The 22,275-nt window shown below is 27.7% G+C and overlaps 5 protein-coding genes across 10 annotated transcripts; 2 read left to right on the plus strand and 3 right to left on the minus strand.

The window, feature by feature from the left end:
- Positions 1 to 330: 330 nt before the first annotated feature.
- Positions 331 to 4,289, minus strand: LOC100747381 (protein sarah). Its single transcript, XM_024371151.2, has 6 exons — positions 4,033 to 4,289; positions 2,527 to 2,796; positions 2,265 to 2,454; positions 2,028 to 2,180; positions 967 to 1,291; positions 331 to 899 (listed from the first exon to the last, which is right to left on the minus strand). The coding sequence occupies exons 2-5, from the start codon at positions 2,782 to 2,784 to the stop codon at positions 1,164 to 1,166; spliced, it is 729 nt and encodes a 242-aa protein (XP_024226919.1). The 5' UTR covers positions 2,785 to 2,796; positions 4,033 to 4,289; the 3' UTR covers positions 331 to 899; positions 967 to 1,163.
- Positions 4,290 to 4,456: 167 nt separating this feature from the next.
- Positions 4,457 to 9,539, plus strand: LOC100747502 (oxysterol-binding protein-related protein 9). 3 transcript variants are annotated; one of them, XM_003493459.4, is made up of 13 exons: positions 4,457 to 4,750; positions 5,286 to 5,501; positions 5,575 to 5,805; positions 5,920 to 5,995; positions 6,062 to 6,151; positions 6,295 to 6,415; positions 6,488 to 6,591; positions 7,577 to 7,606; positions 7,680 to 7,842; positions 7,931 to 8,196; positions 8,274 to 8,668; positions 8,746 to 8,973; positions 9,043 to 9,539. In XM_003493459.4, the coding sequence occupies exons 1-13, from the start codon at positions 4,472 to 4,474 to the stop codon at positions 9,133 to 9,135; spliced, it is 2,292 nt and encodes a 763-aa protein (XP_003493507.2). In that variant the 5' UTR covers positions 4,457 to 4,471; the 3' UTR covers positions 9,136 to 9,539. The 3 variants fall into 3 exon arrangements, with proteins under 3 accessions (XP_003493507.2, XP_012247117.1, XP_012247118.1); XM_012391694.3 differs by having other exon boundaries at positions 4,594 to 4,750; positions 6,491 to 6,591; XM_012391695.3 differs by lacking the exons at positions 4,457 to 4,750; positions 5,286 to 5,501; positions 5,575 to 5,805; ... (2 more) ...; positions 6,295 to 6,415; positions 6,488 to 6,591 and adding an exon at positions 6,923 to 7,317.
- Positions 9,540 to 10,369: 830 nt separating this feature from the next.
- On the minus strand, positions 10,370 to 12,356 carry LOC105681514. 2 transcript variants are annotated; one of them, XM_012391697.3, is made up of 3 exons: positions 12,149 to 12,356; positions 11,773 to 11,870; positions 10,370 to 11,694 (listed from the first exon to the last, which is right to left on the minus strand). In XM_012391697.3, the coding sequence occupies exon 3, from the start codon at positions 11,543 to 11,545 to the stop codon at positions 10,436 to 10,438; it is 1,110 nt and encodes a 369-aa protein (XP_012247120.1). In that variant the 5' UTR covers positions 11,546 to 11,694; positions 11,773 to 11,870; positions 12,149 to 12,356; the 3' UTR covers positions 10,370 to 10,435. The 2 variants fall into 2 exon arrangements, with proteins under 2 accessions (XP_012247120.1, XP_012247119.1); XM_012391696.3 differs by lacking the exon at positions 12,149 to 12,356 and adding an exon at positions 11,975 to 12,135.
- Positions 12,357 to 12,477: 121 nt separating this feature from the next.
- LOC100747618 (39S ribosomal protein L19, mitochondrial) lies at positions 12,478 to 13,717 on the plus strand. Its single transcript, XM_003493460.3, has 4 exons — positions 12,478 to 12,544; positions 12,691 to 13,132; positions 13,194 to 13,469; positions 13,547 to 13,717. The coding sequence occupies exons 1-4, from the start codon at positions 12,478 to 12,480 to the stop codon at positions 13,674 to 13,676; spliced, it is 915 nt and encodes a 304-aa protein (XP_003493508.1). The 3' UTR covers positions 13,677 to 13,717.
- Positions 13,718 to 13,886: 169 nt separating this feature from the next.
- On the minus strand, positions 13,887 to 21,710 carry LOC100747862 (zinc finger MYM-type protein 3). Of its 3 annotated transcripts, XM_024371149.2 has the most exons (13): positions 21,556 to 21,710; positions 20,495 to 20,856; positions 18,639 to 20,434; positions 18,201 to 18,554; positions 17,283 to 18,118; positions 16,992 to 17,215; positions 16,658 to 16,893; positions 16,388 to 16,574; positions 16,193 to 16,318; positions 16,001 to 16,122; positions 15,776 to 15,923; positions 14,329 to 14,428; positions 14,064 to 14,238 (listed from the first exon to the last, which is right to left on the minus strand). In XM_024371149.2, exons 2-13 carry the CDS (start codon positions 20,832 to 20,834, stop codon positions 14,064 to 14,066), a joined length of 4,644 nt encoding a protein of 1,547 aa, XP_024226917.1. In that variant the 5' UTR covers positions 20,835 to 20,856; positions 21,556 to 21,710. The 3 variants fall into 3 exon arrangements, with proteins under 3 accessions (XP_012247116.1, XP_012247115.1, XP_024226917.1); XM_012391693.3 differs by having other exon boundaries at positions 13,887 to 14,238; positions 14,329 to 14,425; positions 18,639 to 20,856; XM_012391692.3 differs by having other exon boundaries at positions 13,887 to 14,238; positions 18,639 to 20,856.
- Between the last annotated feature and the right edge of the window lie 565 nt (positions 21,711 to 22,275).

A 22,275-nucleotide genomic window follows, 5' to 3' on the forward strand; every position in this document is an offset into this window, starting at 1 on the left:
ATTTATTCACACAAAAGTAATTTGCTATAACATATTTATAAATTTTCAACAGTTCTATATTACTTTAAATCTTACATCAATATGAAATATATTTTATGCAAGTGGAACACTATATACATTTACATATACAGATGCATAAACATTATTGTTACAAAAAAAAACATGTAGCACTAATACATTTTGAATAACACATTAATATGTTATTGCAAAGAATTCTTCCTGAAATGATAACACTACTTATAATTTTATTAAGTATATATATCCTAAAAATTTAATTAATAAAATATACATTCTCCCTAAAAATTTATTTTTTTTAATGAAAAAAAAGCATTCACACACTTCCAAATTTTAATATTGATTAATTAAAATATGACAGAAAACAGTATCATTGATACCACTTTGCATATGTTGCATGGTACATTCTTATAATCACATGTATGTACATTAAATATCAATGTTACTCAAACTTATCACACACACACCCACTTTGTAACAAATTATATTTCTCGAGTAACTCCTGCTTGAAATTCTGAGATAATTAACAAATCAAGAATTTAATTCTAATTGCCTTTTCTAAGATCATAAATTTTATATACTTCCTTTAAAAGTATTTGTAACATCAATACTTCGAGTGAAACGTTAATATCGCTAATTTCAATATCGTTTACCCTTGATACTGTAATATTAATTTTTATAATTGTAAGTAAGCATCTAATATTTTAAATTGTGATTTTAAATTAAAAGAGGATAAGAATTGGTGTAAAGTTATTCCGAAATATTATATAGATTTTTCTAGTAGTTTATTTGTACGTTATTTAATATTCGATGACTTTTTTAAATTATTTCATTATATCACGTATTTTTATATATTTATAATGTCAGCATAAAATATTATTTATCTGTAAACGAAAACATAACTTTTAATAAAATATTTGTTATCTATTTATTATCTTTTTAAATACTTACATATATTACTCTGAGCAAAACACATTTACAGATTATTTCTTGTGAATTTGTGATCTCAAATTAAAGTATTAATTTTGCAATATTGCAATATAAATTTTTGAGTGTTGAATATCATTGTTTGTAATGCCACTAATTGCTTCTTGGATGGATAAATAATTCATTGTCAAATGAGTGGACAATATTTCTAATAGAGCTGTTTATGAATGTTCTGGACAACGTGTATGTTGAATACGTGGAACATTTTTCATAGGATTTGTTGTTTCACAAACATGTACAACTATGCCAGGTTGTCCTGAACCACCAGGATGTAATTCATGACTGCCTCCTGTAAAATTATTTGTATGATTGGTATATACATACATGTGTACATAATATATACATGTATAGGAAACCTCCGATAACTGCCAAAATAGAATCTCTCGATAATTGCATCTTCGTCATCCCTACTACTGGGGGGAGGTTCCCCTCAATGCACTGGAAAGCTCAGCGACCCGCGAAGGGTCGATTAGTCTCACATGATTCAATCCCAGATATTGCTGAGACAATGTACGTATTTATATAATAATTAAAAAATGAAACCTTTTTATTTTTAACGTTTTTTTAAATTAATCTTTTACAAACGTATTTGTGGGAATTTTCTGATTAAAATGAAACGGAACACGATAAAATCTGAATTATATTTACTTATTGATGTTTATTATCACTTATTTAATTATCATTAAGTATGCAAATATGCTCCAAATTATATCGTGTTTGGTGTCATCTTAATATGTTAGTAAAAGCTTCATTGATCACGAATCAAAAATAAAAAATTTTGATCTTTTTAATTAAAGGTCTCAACTTATCGCGAGCCTCTAATGTTTGCCGAACGCTTCGGCTTTCAGTTCCTCTTCCTCTTCTACTTGCGTTGTCCTTTTCTATGTTCGGTACAGCTAAGATTTCAGTTTCAAGGAATAGAATCGTTTGCAACACACCCGGGTCCCGAATTTCTGGCAGTTATCGGAGATTTTCGTACTAATACACATGGAAAAATATGCTATAAACTCCTTAAATGACAGAACCTGCAGATAAATTTGCTATAGCAGCCAATAAGTCATGATTAACTAAAGGTTCGCCTTCCTCTCTAGGCTGCCATCCAATAGGTGGTGAAGCAGGTGGTGAAATTAGGAACTGTTTTGTTAATGCTGGTGGGTGAAGGTGTTGATCTTCTACATCTGAAATATATATTATTTTTAAAGTTGATAGAACTCTCGTTAATTCTTATAACATAATGTTCATTAAAAAATAAATTTACAAACCTATTGGGGTAACAGGTTGTGCAAAATAACAGTTGATATCTGTCTCACCAAAATGAGCTTGGTGTAATTGTATTCTGGCATTTGCTGCTGCACTTGGAGAACTATAATTCACTCTCATTCTTCTAAATGATCTAAAATATTGAAATGTAGCATCTTCCCCAAACTGTTTGAAGAGATTCTGTATTTCTTCCTACAGAAACAAAACATATGCTTATTAGATATTGAATTCATTATATTCAATTTTACTATATATTTTTGTCACCTTTAATTCATCATCTTTAAAAACTCCGGGATCTACATTAGTTACAATAACTGATGTTGGTAAATCTTCATCATGTACTAAATCTTCAATAGTCCTTGTATTTGTATCAGAACGATTTTTTTCTACATCAAATTCTAGCTCCAATTGTTGATAATTAGGATGTAAATTTGGTAATCCATCAACTTCATTTATAATTATATTTTCAGATTCTTCTAGTTCTTCCTCTTCCACTATATTAGAACCATGTTTCTTCTCCATATCTGTTCTATGCTGCATATAGAAGTACTAAATTGTAATTTATTTGAATTTACACATTAACATAAAGATATAATAAAGATACATATGTATATATATATATATATATATATATATATCTCTACACATTATTTATTATTTATTATTATTTATTATACATAGTCCTCGCTTAATATTCTTATTTATTTTAGCATGATAATACGTAATATTACCTTGCAACTAACAATTACAATTAATTGTAAATAAATTCGTGGTTTGTAATCATTTTGCTATATATACATTTCTATTATTCATAGTTTATGAATTATTTACCCCAAGAGTGATTCGTGACATAATGTTTATTTTAAAAAATATGCAATATTTGATTAACTGATTTAAAAAATTATACGTTATACTATGATAATTTGATTAACGTTGTAGATACCTACTTGATAAATAAATTACAGTATTATTAAAGTTTTGGTAATATATTAAAAGTCATTAACTGAACATATAAGATCATTTATAATAAAAGAATATTGCTTTTTTGTAAATTAAAATATAAAAATGAATGAGAGCTATATATTGAAAATATTCGTTCAGTAGACATGCAAAATATTTATAAGAAAATATATTTTTTTAGTTAGTTTCTGTATATATAATACTATATATATATATATATATATATAGTATTTATAATACAGAAACTAACTAAAAAAATATATTTTCTTATAAATATTTTGCATGTCTACTGAACGAATATTTTCAATATATAGCTCTCATTCATTTTTATATTTTAATTTACAAAAAAGCAATATTCTTTTATTATAAATGATCTTATATGTTCAGTTAATGACTTTTAATATATTACCAAAACTTTAATAATACTGTAATTTATTTATCAAGTAGGTATCTACAACGTTAATCAAATTATCATAGTATAACGTATAATTTTTTAAATCAGTTAATCAAATATTGCATATTTTTTAAAATAAACATTATGTCACGAATCACTCTTGGGGTAAATAATTCATAAACTATGAATAATAGAAATGTATATATAGCAAAATGATTACAAACCACGAATTTATTTACAATTAATTGTAATTGTTAGTTGCAAGGTAATATTACGTATTATCATGCTAAAATAAATAAGAATATTAAGCGAGGACTATGTATAATAAATAATAATAAATAATAAATAATGTGTAGAGACATAATATGTCAAAGGTAAAGTAATTAATCAGCTGACTGAGAACAGATAATACTTACATGTTTTCTCTTAAGCAGTTAAATCGAATGTGTGCCTTCTTAATATTTATTCAGATCGAGAGAAAATTGTTTATTTTCTTTACTTATTTATTTATGTATACATTCATACATTCATATATATATAAAATCCTTCATTGTATTAACGTTATTATTACTCATTTATACAACTTTCGATGTTACATGTTGCATTCGTTATTTTATTATTATCGTAATGTAATCTTTTATAATCGTAGACTATAAGAAGTAACTAGAAAGATAAGCAAATCAGTATAGACAAGCTTTTGCAATAGAATCATCTGTTATCGAAGAAAAACTTGTTTCATTGACTGCGCATGTCAAGTAAAAATAGATATTTGTATTATTTAGAACATTCAATTTTGTAAATTCACAGTGAGTTTAGAAATTATATTTTTTAGATACCATGTAAATTGTTTTAAATATGACGAAGATATTTGGAAATTCGTCTTATGTTAATTTTCTTATCGAGTTACCTCTCTATGAGTTCATACAGGACACACTAGGCAAATGTAATATATATATATATATACAATTATATGCTTGCCTTATGCATACACATACGCTCATAAATAACAGCGAGCAACAAATAACAATGTCGACGATGGAAGGTTCACTTAGTAAATGGACAAATGTTGTTAATGGATGGCAATATCGTTGGTTTGTTTTAGATGATAATGCTGGTCTTCTATCGTATTATACGGTAAGAATTTTTAAATATTGTAATTGTAACATTTACTGTTCTCTTGTTCATTAATAGGTTACACCCCATTTTCTTTTTAAACATTTATGCAATGTTTAATTCAAAATTATAATTTAATATAAATTTCTGTATGCATCAGTAATCTTTGAATTTATTTATTAGTTGCTTTAAAACATTATTTGTATCTCTTTAAATATCTTGCACATCTGTCATAGTCAGCTGATCTCTAAATATTTAGTTACAAAACTACATTTAATTTCAAAAGTAATTACCAATTTTATGTGATAAAGTTAAATCATATTCAAAAAGAATTATTATGGATATGTAAATTTTATCATGTTATATCAATTATAATTTAATTATCAATAGTTAATTGATATTACATGAAAATTTTATTATTGCTTCTTTCGATATCTAATTTTTAAACAAATATATATTTAAATTGCAAATATTAATGATATTTTCTTTACAATTGCTATAAATATTATATTTTGAATATGATAAATTGTTATGTTATACCTTAATTATATTGCAGAGTAAAGAAAAAATGATGAGAGGAGCACGTAGAGGATGTGTACGTTTAAGAGGTGCTATTATAGGTATTGATGATGAGGACGATAGCACATTTACAATTACTACATCATCATACAAAGATGATCCAAAAACATTTCATTTTCAAACAAGAAATGCAGAGGAACGAGAACGTTGGATTCGTGCTTTAGAAGACACTATATTACGTCATTCACATGCTGTATGGTTACTTAGATATTAAGAACAAAATCTACATTTAGTTTAATGCTTAAGTAAAATTTAAATTACTCTAGAGATGGGATCCTAAAAAATCTCCTCCGAAGCAAGACTTTGATCGCAAAGTAGCTGAAGCAGATGCTTACCTTCAATTGTTGATTGATCAAATAAAATTAATTGAAACAAAACAAAGATCTGTTGCTACAGAAGATGAAGAAAAGCAACAAAAATATACAGCAATTTTAACTCAAGCCAATGCAATGCTTAATTCAGTTAAACATACAATTGTTCAATTACAAATTGCAAAGGTAAATATTCATTATAAATATAAGACACCATATTAATAAATCTTTATAATTAAATTTTATACATTTAATAGAATTAGGTATAATTTGTGTGCAGTAAAAATTCTATACTTTTAGAATACAGCAATACCTGTAAATGGAGTATATAGGGGACCCACTGATTCAATACATGTTTCGTCTTCATTATCGCATGGTATGTATTTAAATGTGAGTATAAAATACACCTATAATGAAAGACATGCAATATAATAAATTTTAGTTGCTGTTAGAGAACCAGAAGCAACTGTACAGACTGGTATTGAATTAGGTTCTGAATGTGTAGAACTAAGAGTACCTACATTGCCAAATGGTAATTTATTTTTTCTTATTTATGTATACTAAATTAAAAATAAATGTCAAATTATTAAGTTATAGTATTCCTAAAAATAAAACCATCAATCAAGTAGACAAATGGTTTAAAATACATATTTTCATTGATTTTTACTTGTAAAGCTGTTGTGGATAGGGATCTCCCTGTACCCCAATTCTCTTATTCATCTTCGGATGAAGACGAAGATTATTATGATGCAGCAGACGAAATATCACCTCCTGCAATGCAAAATCATATCAGTATGTAAGTATTTATCAGGGTTCGTGAATCTTTAATATAAAATTTAAGAAATATGTGATATATTTTGTAATTCAGTAGAAGACGAGATAGTGAACGTTCACATGCGGATGTATCGAACGAAAATCGGAAGCAAAATCCGTTGCCACCTACAAAAGGTGATGGCTCTGTTGATTACGATGGTAAGTATTAATCTATGTTAAATGCTTAAAAGTTGATATGTTTCATATATTGTTTAACAAATATAAGATCAACTTTTTGTATACATTTCTTTTTTCTTAGGATATGATAACTGTATTTTATTTGTTTTCAGTTTTTTATTATACATATATTTATATATAATTTTAGTGTGTATATGTTTAAAATTAAGAAAGAAATTCAAATAAAGTTTATATAAATATTTAATCAAATTAAAAAAATGATAAAAACATTAAAATATGTTATAATTATTGTTAATTATTTATAACAAATATATCTATATTACAAATTCAGAGTAACAAATAAAACACAGCATAAAGCATATTCAAATTTTAAATAAGAAAGAAATTACATAAACATTAAAAATCCATAATAAATTGCATTCGTTATCGATAATAGAGGTTCGATATCAGTCGACTTAACCCACAACTACAATTATTATACACGTGAATTGTCGTGTCATCCGAACCTTGTAGTAAAGCATTATAAAATTTGTAGTTAAAATCAAGTGTGAATATTTTTTAGTATGACACAATTACAGAAAAATGAATTTAATCAACTTCGAATAGTTTTCCCCTCTTGGAAAATTTTGTTTCTCAGAAAAAGACGTTTATATTGCGTATAGTCAATATCATATAATGATCGTATTTAGGAATGGATTTTAACTGACATTTTATAAAAACACAATATGCTGGGTGCAGCTTCAAATAGTAAGTTTTTAAATTATAGTAAAATATATACATAACAAAAGAAATCTTTTTATATTTATGCGAAAATTTCTGTTCTTATAGGTTGTATTTTTTGAGTTTAAAGTTTTAAATTGGTATACATATTACAACTATTATTGACTTAAGAGAAACATTAAAACGAATTATATTAAAAAAAGAAATTACTTTTTTTCTCATTTTTTAAAACACTATACATTATTGTTTATAAATTATTGTTGTAAGCTTTTGTTACATGTTACAGCCCTTTATGAAGAGGAAAGTGAAACAGAAAGTTAGTAACTATTATATTAATAACATAAATTATTTAAATAAGATTAAATCCTTATCTTTATGGTACTTTTTAGTGGATTCCATGGAATCCCATGGATCCGTAGTGACTCATCTTCTATCTCAAGTAAAAATTGGTATGGATTTAACAAAAGTAGCATTACCTACATTCATTTTGGAGCGCAGGTCGCTTCTTGAAATGTATGCAGACTATTTTACTCATCCAAATCAGTTTGTAAGGTATATTCTATGAAATAAATAATATTAGTAATATTTTTCAAAATTATTTGTTGAAACTCTTTATACACTATAGTATTTCATATTTTAGCATAGCAGATATGTCTACTCCTAAAGATAGAATGGTTCAAGTAGTTCGTTGGTATTTATGCAGTTTCCATGCAGGTCGTAAATCAGGGGTAGCTAAGAAACCATATAATCCCATATTAGGTGAAATTTTTAGATGTCATTGGGATATTCCTAATGATGCTATAGATAGTTCTAATGATACAAAACTAGTTGTTGGAGGTCCTGTACCTTGGTGCAAAGAAAATCAGCTTTCATTTATTGCTGAACAAGTTTCTCATCATCCTCCCAGTAAGTTTACTTATATTTATTTATTAAAATCTTTTAAAAATATTTTTCTAGATAAATAAGCATGATTCGTATTATAGTAAGTGCATTTTATGCTGAACATTATGCAAAAAAGATTAGTTTTGGTGCGCATGTATGGACGAAAAGCAAATTCCTTGGACTGAGTATAGGAGTACATAATGTTGGAAAGGGTTGGGTAAATGTATTACAACATGGAGAAGAATATGTATTGACTTTCCCAAATGGTTATGGTAGATCTATTCTTACTGTACCATGGATAGAGTTAGGGGGGACTGCAACTATTCATTGTACACAAACTGGTTACCATGCTGCTGTAGAATTTTTGACAAAACCTTTTTATGGCGGTAAGCGTAATCGAATTACATGTCAAATTACACAACCAGGAGATAAGAAACCATTTGTTGTTATAAACGGAGAATGGAGTGGTGCCATGGAAGCAAAGTGGTCTGATGGAGTATGTACACAAGATGTTATGAAAGATACCAATTTCTCATTCTATTCTTTTTTCATTTATAAATTCAATTTTCATAGAGAACTGAAATTTTTGCGGACGTTAAAGAACTTTACACTCAAAGAAAGTTAGTGAAGCCAGTGTGTGAACAAGAAGAACACGAATCACGAAAAGTTTGGCGGGATGTAACTGTTGGATTAAGGATTAACGACATGGAAAAGGCAACAGCTGCTAAATGTACAATCGAACAAAAACAACGAGATGAAGCACGTAATAGAAAAGAAAACAATATTAATTGGCAAACTAAGGTACATTTTTCTTTCAAAATTACGTACTTTTTATTTCAAATGATTATATAAAGTCTTATCTTTTAATAGTTGTTCAAAGAAACTAAAGATGGTAGTTGGGTCTATGTAAAACCACTTGCAGACAGATTACATTCTTGTTCCAATCAAAGTGCTACAACATAAATGATTTGCTGCAGTTTTAGATATTGCACAGTACTAGAAATTTAAGGCCTAACACATATGATTCATAATATGTTTACTAATTTTAAATCTAATGACTCTGTGCTATGCAGAAGAACAAAACTGAAAGGTATTATAAATTCCTTCCTTAACATTTTTTTTTTTTTTTATATAAACCTGATTAAGTACAATAGCAAATATTTAAATACTATACAATATCAAGATTTCATTGAAAGGTACATATGTATTTTGATAGCAGGCAAATTATTTTTTATAATATATTATCACAGATATAATTACTGCTTTAAAGGAAACAAGTTTACATAGTATTGTGCTATATATTATATGTTGACATCGACATACAAGCTTATGTACTGTTAAAAAAATATATACAGCTATAAAAACAATATTTCTGATGATGATTTATCGTTTCTATTAAGAAGAATTGCAATACAGTTTTAGCATAACACAATACAAATAAAAGTTAAATATTAATTATGTAGTAATAGACCTAATGCATAAAGCATGCTTCTCTAATATGTTTTAGCTGTTTCCATAATATAGCATTAATGGAACATTAATGAAATTTAATTGCACGAATTTTTTTCATTCCATAATAATTATGTATGTTATTGAACTTTGGATATTTTTAAATAATTACTTCCAGATAGTATCCAACATGATTTAATTAATAAATTTAAAAAACGGACAACTGTACTCGTGATTGTAAAAATAATATGCATATATATGATGTACATTATATTTATGTACATAACTGTTTGTTCTTAATTTCCATGAAACACACACACACATACACACACAGAGCATTAATCATACATAATGTAAATATATATAAATCTCCCTCATAGCTTGTTATGTATAAGATTTTCCACATGTTTTAATTGTTTTTAAATTAACCACAGAGTATTAGAGTATCTCCATGAGATTAATTTCATTTAGTTATGTTACAGTGCTTAGATATTTATATTAAGTAAAATCGTGATTTATAATCATCCAAATTTTATTAACCATAGATAGCGCATTGTAAAATATTCCTATTCAATATAACATGTAATATATGAATAAATATATGTAAATTTTTGATAAAATAAAACTTTATTCATGCATCAAAATAACGCACACTCTTAATATAAATCAAAATTATGAAATTCTTAATTTCATTAAAAGGTTTAAAAGTAAATTAGAAATCATTTATTAAGAATCATCATTTATTTATAAAAAATTATTTATGAAATATTCAAAATTTGTTATATTTAAAAAACACAAAAGATATTTTTTATTATTAAGTATTGTCTGTAAAATTTTCTAGGCATATATGTCCAATATAATAATCAGTTACAGTTCTATGAAGTCGTGGAAATCGTTTTGTTGATGCTAATAAATGTTCCAAACCTGCTCTTATTACTGAAAAACTAACTTCACAATACGATTTATTTACAGAATCAATAATATTTTTGTCTGTTTCATATTTATATAATACTTTGACAACTGATATTCTTTGCAAAGTTACAATATTATCGTCTGACATTTCCTTAGGCTCAATCATTAAATTTAAGTGCCAATCCATTGGTTTTAAAATGAGAGACTGAATTTCTTTTCCTATAAAGCATTGCAAAATTATTTCTTCACCAATCATACCAATCATTGAAGTTTTAATAGCAAGTAAAAAATCATTAAAGGGATCTGTTGCAGTCTTACTTTGTGAGTTACTTAATAAATTGTAATCCACAGCACAATTCCATAATTTAAGTGAATTATCTGGAAGAATTTTCCCTAAATATTGTAAACATCTGTTACAAATCACAACATTTTCATCTATTTTTAAGTTGTGATTAAGTAAATTTGAATGAATGATGAAGAAAAGTGGCCCATAGAAAATCTCAGACTCTGATGGAATCAAATTATGCATAGTATTACTATGATTGTGTTTACAACAAAACCATTCGCTTGAATCATAATTCATATCTGGTAAAGGTAAAATCCTTTTAATATACATGTTTTTAGAAACAATGTTTTCGCAACAAGCACACATTATACGACATTTACCAGTATTAAATAACTCAGTAGTTTTAAAAGAATCATTCAAAGAATTAACATTGAATGCTGGATTGGTAATTATTTGCGTTTTAAAAGATCCAAATACAGGATCAGATATTGTTTGTACACGGAAACAAATCCAATTGCTTGTAACATTTAATGTTGATAATGAATCTGGTATTAACTTTACAAATTTTGTTAAAAATGTTTTTGTATTATTTTCTATAGTTATTTTTATACTTTCTTTCGAAAGCTTTACTGTAGCTCCTGTTGAATTTACTTTTTTCTTTAAATGAATAAAAACATTGCATATTTGAAGCCTAGGTCGTAGTTCTAATGTTATAGATTCTATCATATTGAAAATTTAAAAAATTAAATTGTAGTTTTTCAATTAGATAAAAATGTAAATAATTTCTCTTTCGCACTGATTCAAATTCAATCCAATATATATGACTCCATATATATGAATTCTCTTTTTTATATTTTAATTATATTTTGTTAAACCTAAAAATAGATTTTAAACTTGATTTTTTCTATTGTACAATTTATCTAAGGCATGTAACAAAATTCTAATAAGTTTACCTTCAAAATGGTTCCTTTTTGATATACAAGCAAATAAATCTTCTGAACCCAATGATCTTAATATATACTAAATTTAATTCTGTAGCTTATTAATACACCTAAAGGAATAAATTTTTATAAATTAGTGAAATATCATAAAATTAAGTGGAATATTATAATAAATAAAAGTATCAAAATTTATTACAAAATAAATAGAATTTACCAAAAAAATTTTGTCTACTATGGTTTTAGTCTGAGTCTAATTATTTTAAATCTTAATATTTTTAAATATTCCACGCGAATAAATAAACAATTACAATTCATAATGTAATTGTCTAGTATACCAACTTTTTTGTCCAGTATACCACGTGTTTCTTGGCAATCGCTGTATACGTACCTTGTCTTTCCAAATATTGCTTATTGTAAATTGGATCTTATCTCATGTAAGAAAATACACATTATTCCAGTTAATGCTTCGATTTGTTGAATAGAATCTATAAGTCCTTATACACGCATCTCGTAGATTAAAAATAACATAAAAAGAAAGGTGAGAGTAATCTGGAAGACACAATCACAAAAATTCAGAAATGAATCCTCCATCTTAGTTTATTTTACGACCGTAGTGTTACCTATTGGAAAAAATATTAACCAAAATATAACCTCACACAGCTCGTGTGAACGGTGTAAATTAAAAGTGACAACAAATTAAGATTAGTATCAACAAGCATGAGTATTTCCTCAAGATTATTGTGTCAAAAAACATGGAAAAAATTAACTTTTATAAAATTATTAGGTATTTTCTATTATCGTATTTTGCTTTACATATCATGAAAAATGTACTGTACTAATAATTAACAATTAACACACATTTTAAATATTTCTAAATAATTTACATTTTAGTTAGTACATATAAATATTACTATATATTATCATTTTTAGGTAAAGAACCTAAAGCTCTCTCAACCTTGGCACAACCAAAAGATGATAGAGTAGATGACGATAATGATTCCCAAACTCAACCTAATAATGAATCAACCAAATCTGAATCATTTACACATTACAGATTTATATATCCTGAATTTTTACCAGATCCTAATCCATTATATCGTCAGAGTATGAGAGAGAAATTAGAACGCATGGATATGTTGAGTAGAAGATCAGTAATAAGTATTCCTGAATTTTATGTTGGTTCAATATTAGCAGTAACTTATTCAGAACCACATGCAGTTGAAAAACTAAATAGATTTGTTGGTATATGTATATTAAGAGAGGGCTGTGGTTTAAGAAGTTCATTTCTTTTAAGAAATGTTGTTAACGGGGAAGGTGTGGAAGTACGTTATGATTTATATGATCCTGCTATTCAGAAAATTGATTGTTTGAGGTAAATACTAATTAATGAAATGTAATTAGAACTTGGAATAAAAACTTCCTTTTATTTGCAGGTTAGAAAGAAGATTAGACGATGAATTACTTTACCTCAGAGATGCACCATTAGAATATAGTACATTTCCTTTTGATATGGAAATAGAAACAACAGTTTCACAATCTGTCCCATTAAATGATATTAAAGTCCCTCTTAAGCCATTACCTTGGTCAGAGAAATGGGAACGTAAAAATTTAAAAGGAATTAAAGATATAGTTGTTAATGAAAGACGTCGAAAAAAGGCAGCAGCTCTCGCTAAACCATGGGAGAAATATGATTTGATGAAAACCTACAGGTAAAATCGAATATTATCACTAAAATAATGTTTACTATTTTAAAGAAAATGTATTCAAATATATTTTGTTTCAATAGGGAGACCATCCCAGAAGAGGAACAAAATGAAATATTTTCAGATGTACATACAGAACTTCGTCACTTAGAAATACAGAAGACTATATTAAAACGCAAATATATGTTACAAAGAAGTAAACCAACTTCATAAATATTTTTTAAAATTATTAATAAAAATTTGTTTTCCAATTATGTGTTATCTGTATATTAAAAAGAGGTGTAATGTACATATTTTTCTTACATAGGTCCTAATTATTTGTAAAAATATAGATCATATATAATTTATAAACATACATATTGCTCATTTTTGTTGAAATAACAACTTCATTTGGATATGTTTCATACTGAAAGTTCTAAAAAATTTCGTTAATAATACATTCTTCTGTTTTATTAGGAAGTGAAAAATATACAATAGAAATTATAAAAATTTCAATGACTACACATTCTTTGAACATTCTTATCTGACGTATAAGGGAACAATTACTTTTTTGCATATCATGGTATTCATGATATTAAAGATAAATATGCAAACGTGAAATTAGCTAGTTAATAATGCCACATTGATTTCTTTAACCATTTTAATGCGATATAACATTTTTATGAGATGTTCCTTAGCCAATGGAGATGTTGAATACCATACTGGACTGTCCGGTACACAACTTCTTTCTGGCAATAAGTAGAATACATCGTTCCGAGTCTTAACACTTTCTGGACTAAAATAACAGTACAGAATTAACATAACTATTATATTTTTTATTTATAATGTTTATTTATGAAATAAGAAAATAAATAAATAGACGTACCATTTAGACAAGTAAAACTCATATAATTTGACTGGACATCTTAATGGATTTTCTTCATTTTCCTGTTGCTCATATACTTTCTTTTTACGTGAATTACCTTCTGAAAAAAGATTAAGGCCTTAGAGTGTTATTACTTTTTGACTATTGGGATGCCCGGAAAGTTCGTGCCGATATTCGATAGGTGGTATTAGGACATGTCTGAATATATTAGAATGATTGAAAACTAATGACATGTGTACATATCCTAAAAGGTGATGTTTCAAACACCTTTAGAAAAAAGTTTGATTAGGATACATTAACTTTTGTTAGTTTTAGCGCTCTTAAATATGGAAGGAAACAAAGTGCATTGTAGGCATTTGATGCTTTTCTTCTACCGGAAAGGCAAAAATGCCACACAAACAGCAAACAAGATATGCGCTGTTTATGGTGACGATGCTATAGCTGACAGAACTGTGCGGAAATGGTTTGCTAGGTTTAAAGTTGGTGATTTCAACCTTGAAGATCAAGAACGCCCGGGTAGGCCCTCCACCACTGATGAAGATCAGGTCAAAATACTAGTCGAGAATAATCCATGCTATACGATACGTGAATTAGCAAAAATATTAAAAATATCAAGGTCCACCATCCATGAGCATTTTGTGAAGCTTGGCTATATAAACCGTTTTGATGTATGGATTCTTCACGATTTAATGGAAAGAAATCTACTAATGGATCGCATTTCCATTTGCAACTCGCTCTATAAACACAATGAGGAGACATCATTTTTGAAGCAAGTAGCGACGGGGAATGAAAAATGGATTATTTATAACAATGTTGAGAAGAAAAGATCTCGGGGATGGCGGAATGAATCACCTTTAGCCATCCCAGAAGCCAGTCTTCATCCGAAAAGGTCATGCTCTGTGTCTGATGAAGGGAATCTTGTATTATGAGCTTCTACCAAGCAACCAAACGATAAATTCGGAAAAGTGTTACTCGCAATTAGACGAGTTAAAGACAGCAATTGAAGAAAAACGTTCAGAATTTGCAAATCAAAAGGGCGTCGTGTTTCATCGGGACAAAACGCGGCCTCATGTATCTCTAACTACTCGACAAAAGCTGTTGGAGCTTGGTTGGGATGTGCTACCCCACCCACCATATTCACCAGACATTGCACCCTCAGATTTTCACCTATTTAGGTCATTACAAAATTCCCTTAATGGTAAAAACTTTACCTCTTTGGTCAACATAAAAAATCATATTGAAAATTTTTTCACCGAAAAATCTGAAAGGTTCTGGGAGGATAGAATATTCAAGTTGCATGAAAGATCGAGAAAGGTTGTGGAACAAAATGGCACCTATATAATTCAATAAATGTATATTGAAATTTAAATGTGCTGTGTTTGAATCTTCCTTAAAAATCGGAACAAACTTTCCGAGAGACTCAATATATAAATTGTTTGATACTCACCCAATGCTGATTGTGGTGGATAGAAACGAAGAAGAACGTTTCTGGAACCTGGAACTTTTCCTGCTCCTGTAGTAAGTTGTGCAGCTGGATTACGTTTCCAATGTTTCATGATGTGAGAAAATGATAATTGCATATGTTCTTCTACTGTCTAAATGATATTAAATTTTAAGTATTTTAAAACAAATGTTAGTATTTATATAATAAATCAAAATAATTTATACGTACTACAAGATTAAAATGTTTAGTGTTAAAGAACATTAGAGTATTTAAAAGGACATGAGGAGAATGAGCACCTAATTGCTTACATTCCCATAAATGTTCTTCTTCAACTCTTGTTACAATATATTCTACGAAAAATTGATATTTTATTTACAATATAATTTTCTACATAGATATTAAAAGCAAAAGTTAACTTACGTGCATCATTATAAAGAACAGAAAATTTCTTTGCAACTTCATTTAAACAATCAGTAAATCTTTCGTAATATGAATCTGTGAAAATATTGTCTATTCTATTATTTTCAAATAAATACTGTTGAATTCCTGTAATATAAAATAATTATAAATAATTATAAACTTCTTTCAATTAATATATGTGACGAACTTAGTTACCTAAACAGAGATAATATATTGTATCAGGAGCATATTCTGCTCCATTTGGTTTTTTAACTTCTTTCACGAAAAGGCATAATGAATAATTTAATTCGTCAGCTGTGAGTTGCAAAAGATCTGTTTTAAATAATTTCATTTTTCTAATTGGTGTACTTTGTTTTTCTAATTCAGCATTTTTTGTAACTACCTATATTTTAAAAAAATTTTTAATTTTTAATATCCATATTTTCAATCGAAATTGAGATCGAAAATACGATATATCTAAATTACCCATTGTCTCCAAGCATTTACTCCAAAAGTATATTTGAGAGCCATATTGGCATCTGGTTTTTCTATGGGTTCTATTATTCTCGGTTGAGGTGGAGGTTGAGGTTCTGGGGGTGGCATCAAAGGCATATCATTTGTGCTAGATACGCGCCTTCCTCGTTTATTTGGTGTAGATCGTGGTTTATATGGAACCATTCGTTTCCTTCCCCGAGAGGGAACAATAAGCCGTTCCGATTGAACTGAATATTAAATAATCGTTTCATTATTAATTATCTTTTCCATCTACTTACTATATATATATATATATATATATATATATATTGCACACTCCCATTACCATCATTTTCTATAGTTGTGTCAGATTGTGTCGGTGCTTGTGTAGCAGTAATAGTATTTGGAGTTAAAGCAGCTTCTAAGTCAACAGCTGGCTCATCCAATTCTCCAGTTGCCATTTTCAAAGCCATTTGTAACATGTCATCGCCAAATGTATTACTAGAATCAACACCTTCTGGACTGAAAACTCCACTATGTGAATGATCACGGTCGCCAGTATCTTCATCTCTGTAAGAACAGTAGAGGAGAAAAACAGAAAAAATGCTTTAATAACAACCACTGATAGTAAAGTTACCTATCATCTGTAGAATCCGAGTCAGTCTCATTAGCTTTTTTCTCTGTCGCAACCATTTCTGCCATCATGAGAAGTTCAGCTTCAAAAGGATCTGCTGGTATTTTTTCCTGTATTCTTTTGATTTCTTTAAATATTCCCTTAGCACTATTTCTTGTTGTAGGTATAAAGATAGGAACAGGAATTGGTAATGGAAAAGGTAATGGAACTGGAAAAGGCATAGTATACATATGCATTGGAAATGGAACATAAATTGGAACTGGTATCGGTATAACTGCTTGGTGAATCCCATCTGTTTGTGAAGCTTTTGTGCAAGGATGTGGACGTACTGAAACTCCTTTTGTGTGCATCACAGGTTTACACTGAGTTGTTTTATTGTGAATTTGGATTGGACTTGGTGGTCTTGTTATAATATGTTGTTTATAAATTACTTGCTGTGTTTGATTTTGGCTGATAGCAACTGAAGGTACTAACATGTTATTTACACTGTTTTGTTGAGTTGTTGGACTGGATTGACCATTTCCAATTGTGGCTAAACTTGTCACAGAAGAAATTACAGGCATATTCTTTTTGTTTTGTATATCATTAACTTTTTGATTATTGGAATTTGTGTTTCTCTGAGGTAACGTTCTTTTGGGCATGCCAGTAGGTACAGGATCATCGCCAGTTGGTATCGTAATCGGAGATTTGGTATACTGAGCTTGAAAATTCATTACACAATGATAAGAACAAAAATTTCGTATTGTTGCATCTGACATTGTTAAATGATATTGTGCTTGCGAAAATTCTTTACAAAAGTCACAGTTTATTCGTTTTGCTGAAACTGCGTTGATAGAAACCTATATACAATTAAAATTAAGTAACATCAGTCTTACATGTAGTACTATTTGAAGCAAAAAAAAATATGTGACCATTTTATACCTGATATAATGTTAAGCAATTTAAACTGCACATCATCATTACTTGACATGTTTTTAGTTCCTTTTTAATCATGTCAAAATTATATTTTTTTACTTTGCACCAATTACAAGGAACAATTTTCCTATTGGTAATAATAAATACATTTAAACAAGTTTTAGAACAAAATGTATGAGCTTCATTCTCATAAAACACAACAGAACTTTTTTTGTTAGGTAACTCAAAAAATTTTTTGCAGGTAGAACACTGGTCAGGATCAACCTTTTTCACAAATTTGAATGCTGCAAAACATGGTTCACTACATATAGCTACTGGATCAGATCTGTCTATTTGAACCTCACAATGAACAATTTTTTCCTGTTGTAAAGAATAAAGCTTTAATTTAGAAAGTTTCTATTGAATTCGTATTGAAAATACAAATACAAAAAAATGACTACTTACTTCTTGGCAAACGCTGCAGCATTTTTTTTCTATGTTTGGAGGTTCAACAGAGCTCATTTTTGAATATTTTTCCATACAATCTTGAGTACAAAAATCCTTAAATTGTCCTTTTTCACCAACTGGTGCAAGAAAACCTTCTGCACTAGAGCTTATATCTTTTTGACAATAACTGCATACTTTTAGGCCCTTTTTGAATTCTTCCAAACATGTGGAACAACAAAATTGTCTAACATCATAACCAAATCGTACACAATATTTTCCTAAACTTACTGCTTGTACTGAACCATTGCAATTTCTGCAATAACTTCCATATTTTGTTTGAAATTTGCCTAGACACTCCTCATTACAGAACTCCATTGTTTCCCAAGAAAGATTACGTTCATCATTAGGTTCAACAATTAGCAAACAGTTTGCACAACGTTTCTCTCTCTTAGAATTAACTCCATCACTTGGTATATCCATCGCTTTATTATTAGCAACTTTGAATAATGCTTTACAGGTTTTCGAACATACATTGTAAGTATCAAAACCAATTTTTACTTTAATTTTACACGATTTTTCTTCGTTACATTGTTTACAAATTTCTTTAGTTGTGATTTCTTCAATTTCGGAATTTTTTGACTCTTCATCAATATTAATAACATCTGTAGTAATATCTGTGATTTTATTAGTTGAATCTGTTTCTGTTCTGATATTTTTTGCATGTGTTACAATGGATTCACTTGTGGTATTTTGTTCCTTCAGGCCTTGATGTAAGTCTTTGTTTTCATCATTATTTGGTCCGGAGTTTTCACATGTTTGCTTAATTTCATTTTGTTTATGGTTATCTTTATGTATTGATTCTTTATTACTAGAGTTTGATTTTTCTGTTTGCTCAGGAATTATGACTTTCATACTATCTGGGATAATACATAACTCATCATCCTGTCCTGGTAAAACATTAGATTGTTCTTCTTCAGTATCCATTGGTGTTATTTCATCGACAGATTTCTTTGTTTGATTATCACACTTTTCAGTGGAATTTATATGTAGATCTTCATTGCATTCTGATTGAACTGAATTTTCATTACCAGTTTTACTAGTATCTTGTAAATCCAATCTAACATTTGGAGAATGTAAAATATCAATGGAACTATCTTTACTTGCTCCATTATTGTCATCCTTTTTATTTTTATTATTACTAAAACTGCTTTCCTCGTTATTTACAATAACTGGTAAATTATCAGTTTGACTGCACAATTTAGGAAATCCTATATTAGTTTCAGAAAGGTCGTCAGTCTCCATAGATTCAATATTTTCTGTTGTAAGACTATCTCCACCAAAAGGATCTTCAGCATCCATAGATTGACTTTCAATTTGTGCATCTCCGTGTTTTTCTTGAGAAAACTGCACAAATTCAGTATTTTCTGGTTCTATAATGTTTTTTTCTGTCACATTTCTATCATTACTCTCTGATGTCTCCATTGGGTCAGTCTTTTTATTATCTGAATTATTTTTTTCACTAACTGAAAATTGTTTATTTATTTGAGAATCTTCTAAAACATTTTCAACAATTTCTTTTTCTGCTAAGTGCAAATCACATGAACCATCTATATTGACATTTTCCACTTCTTCTGATATATTTCCTAAACATTTTTTAGATTTTGTACATTCTACTACATTGACGTTATCTGATAATTTATCTATGTCATCTTTGTCAATAGTATTGGATATCATTAATTCTATTGAATCTTTTTCCTGTGAAACATTTTTTGTAGTACTTTCATGTAAAGTCAATGAATGTGTGTCATTACAGTCCGTAACCACAGTACTTGTATTACTTTCTTGTAAAGATAATTCCTTTACTATTAAGTTACCTTCTCCAGAAACATTTTGTTGACATGACTTAGTAGTTGATAAATTCTCTTGACATGATGTAGTGGTTGATAATTGAATGCTTTTTGAATTTTCATCAGATAAATTTTTTTCTATTTCATCTACCATATTTATTTTTTTTTTTTTAATCTTATTATTACCTTCATTTTCATCAACAACATTTTCATCTTCTTTTGAGATTACTGGTCTCTGTTCTTCATTTGTAGTAATATCTGTTCTTCTATTAGATTCATTCATATCTTTAGTTTTTGTTTCATTTTCTGTATCTGAATCCTTTTGAGTTTGATTAGTTGATAATTCCATATCAATATTAGAATCCATGTGTATTTATTTATATGATTAGCTATACAAAGTAATAATTTTATTACTTACATTATTACAAATTATATATAAAGCAATGTCATGGAAAGAAAAATAGAAATATATTTAGATCCTCAAAAACTAGTTCTAAAATAATAAAAAAAAAAGTTTATAGAGAAAGGGAAAGAAAAATAACTATAAATGAGAAAGTATTATGTATTAAATGTCTTATTCATTTAACATAAATACATAAATAAGTTCGTTTCAAATTATATAAACAAATATAAATAGAGGGAATATTACAAGCGCAAATTAATAGATACAATAATTACATTGAAAAAAGAAGTACTACATAACAAGAAGAGACAATTAAACAGTTTTAAAAAATAATTAATATTGCATTTCTTTCTACAAACATAATAAACAATTGTGGTTATGAAAAATTGAGGTTATTCTAAAAAGTAGCTTTACTTCGCCATGTTGTATTTTACATTTGAGATTATATCAAGTCTGTCAGTAGAAGCAAAACATAAATAAAAATAGATAAGAAAAATCATATTTATGTTTCATAACAATTAATTATAATGTTTTCCGAATAAAGGAGCAAACAACAATTCCCATTTGATACTTCAAACTAAAATATTGTGTACAATTCAAAATCTTATATTGATTGAAATCGTGACATTCTATTTAAAAACATGTAGCACTTTCAGATTTTTAAATATTAAAAAATAAGTTTCACCTTTTTATCTGAATGCTAAATAGCACTATCGTCTCAATTTTTAGTTAAAAATATAAATCCGTATTCATTGTCGAACCACAACAACCGTGGCGGTAATCCGTATATAGTGTACACTACCAACATATGATTGTAATTTTATTTCGACCAAACTAAATAAAGCTTCGTTCTCAAAATTGCGTTATCATATTGTTTTGATTCTCATTTCTTTCGAATATCGTAAGAAAATATTTTAAAATAAACTTAGAATCAAATATTGTTACAACTAGTATGATTAAAGTGCGATTGATATATGTATATTTTACAAATGGATTACAAATTAATATTCGTTAAAAAATTTTCTATGTATACACACTTTTTGAAAATATCTTTGTTTTTATGAAGAAACCAATATACTTATGAGATAATAACATTTTGTTAACAGAATATTAATAATGTCAAGAGTGCAAGTATATTGATTTTAATTAAGTAAACACTAATAAATATTTAAAGAATGAACACATATTTTTCTAAAATAAATAATGAATTAATTAATTATTAAATTATATAATATAATTTAAAAAAAACATCAAACAATATACAATATTAAATAAGATATAAAATTATTTAAATATAACATTATTTTTAGACTTGATTTTAACTGAACATTCTATAATTGTATGTTTTTGTTTGTATTCCTTGAGGATAAAAAAAAAGAAACGTACATATTGAATTTATTAATTC

This window comes from Bombus impatiens, unplaced genomic scaffold, assembly GCF_000188095.3.
Source record: "Bombus impatiens unplaced genomic scaffold, BIMP_2.2 scf_1112, whole genome shotgun sequence".
Taxonomy (NCBI): domain Eukaryota; kingdom Metazoa; phylum Arthropoda; class Insecta; order Hymenoptera; family Apidae; genus Bombus; species Bombus impatiens.

Coding starts and splice junctions, on each gene's coding strand:
- LOC100747381 (XM_024371151.2), bottom strand. CDS start 2,784: ATGGAGAAGAAACATGGTTCTAATATAGTGGAAGAGGAAGAACTAGAA. Junction 2,455..2,526: donor TTAAAGATGATGAATTAAAG/GTGACAAAAATA, acceptor TTGTTTCTGTAG/GAAGAAATACAGAATCTCTT. Junction 1,292..2,027: donor TATAGCAAATTTATCTGCAG/GTTCTGTCATTT, acceptor ATAATTTTACAG/GAGGCAGTCATGAATTACAT.
- LOC100747502 (XM_003493459.4), top strand. CDS start 4,472: ATGACGAAGATATTTGGAAATTCGTCTTATGTTAATTTTCTTATCGAG. Junction 4,751..5,285: donor GTCTTCTATCGTATTATACG/GTAAGAATTTTT, acceptor ATTATATTGCAG/AGTAAAGAAAAAATGATGAG. Junction 6,592..7,576: donor TGGCTCTGTTGATTACGATG/GTAAGTATTAAT, acceptor TACATGTTACAG/CCCTTTATGAAGAGGAAAGT.
- LOC105681514 (XM_012391697.3), bottom strand. CDS start 11,545: ATGATAGAATCTATAACATTAGAACTACGACCTAGGCTTCAAATATGC.
- LOC100747618 (XM_003493460.3), top strand. CDS start 12,478: ATGAGTATTTCCTCAAGATTATTGTGTCAAAAAACATGGAAAAAATTA. Junction 13,133..13,193: donor CAGAAAATTGATTGTTTGAG/GTAAATACTAAT, acceptor TTTTATTTGCAG/GTTAGAAAGAAGATTAGACG. Junction 13,470..13,546: donor GATTTGATGAAAACCTACAG/GTAAAATCGAAT, acceptor TTGTTTCAATAG/GGAGACCATCCCAGAAGAGG.
- LOC100747862 (XM_012391692.3), bottom strand. CDS start 20,834: ATGGATTCTAATATTGATATGGAATTATCAACTAATCAAACTCAAAAG. Junction 18,119..18,200: donor ATTGCTTAACATTATATCAG/GTATAAAATGGT, acceptor AATTGTATATAG/GTTTCTATCAACGCAGTTTC. Junction 17,216..17,282: donor TCGGATTCTACAGATGATAG/GTAACTTTACTA, acceptor CTGTTCTTACAG/AGATGAAGATACTGGCGACC.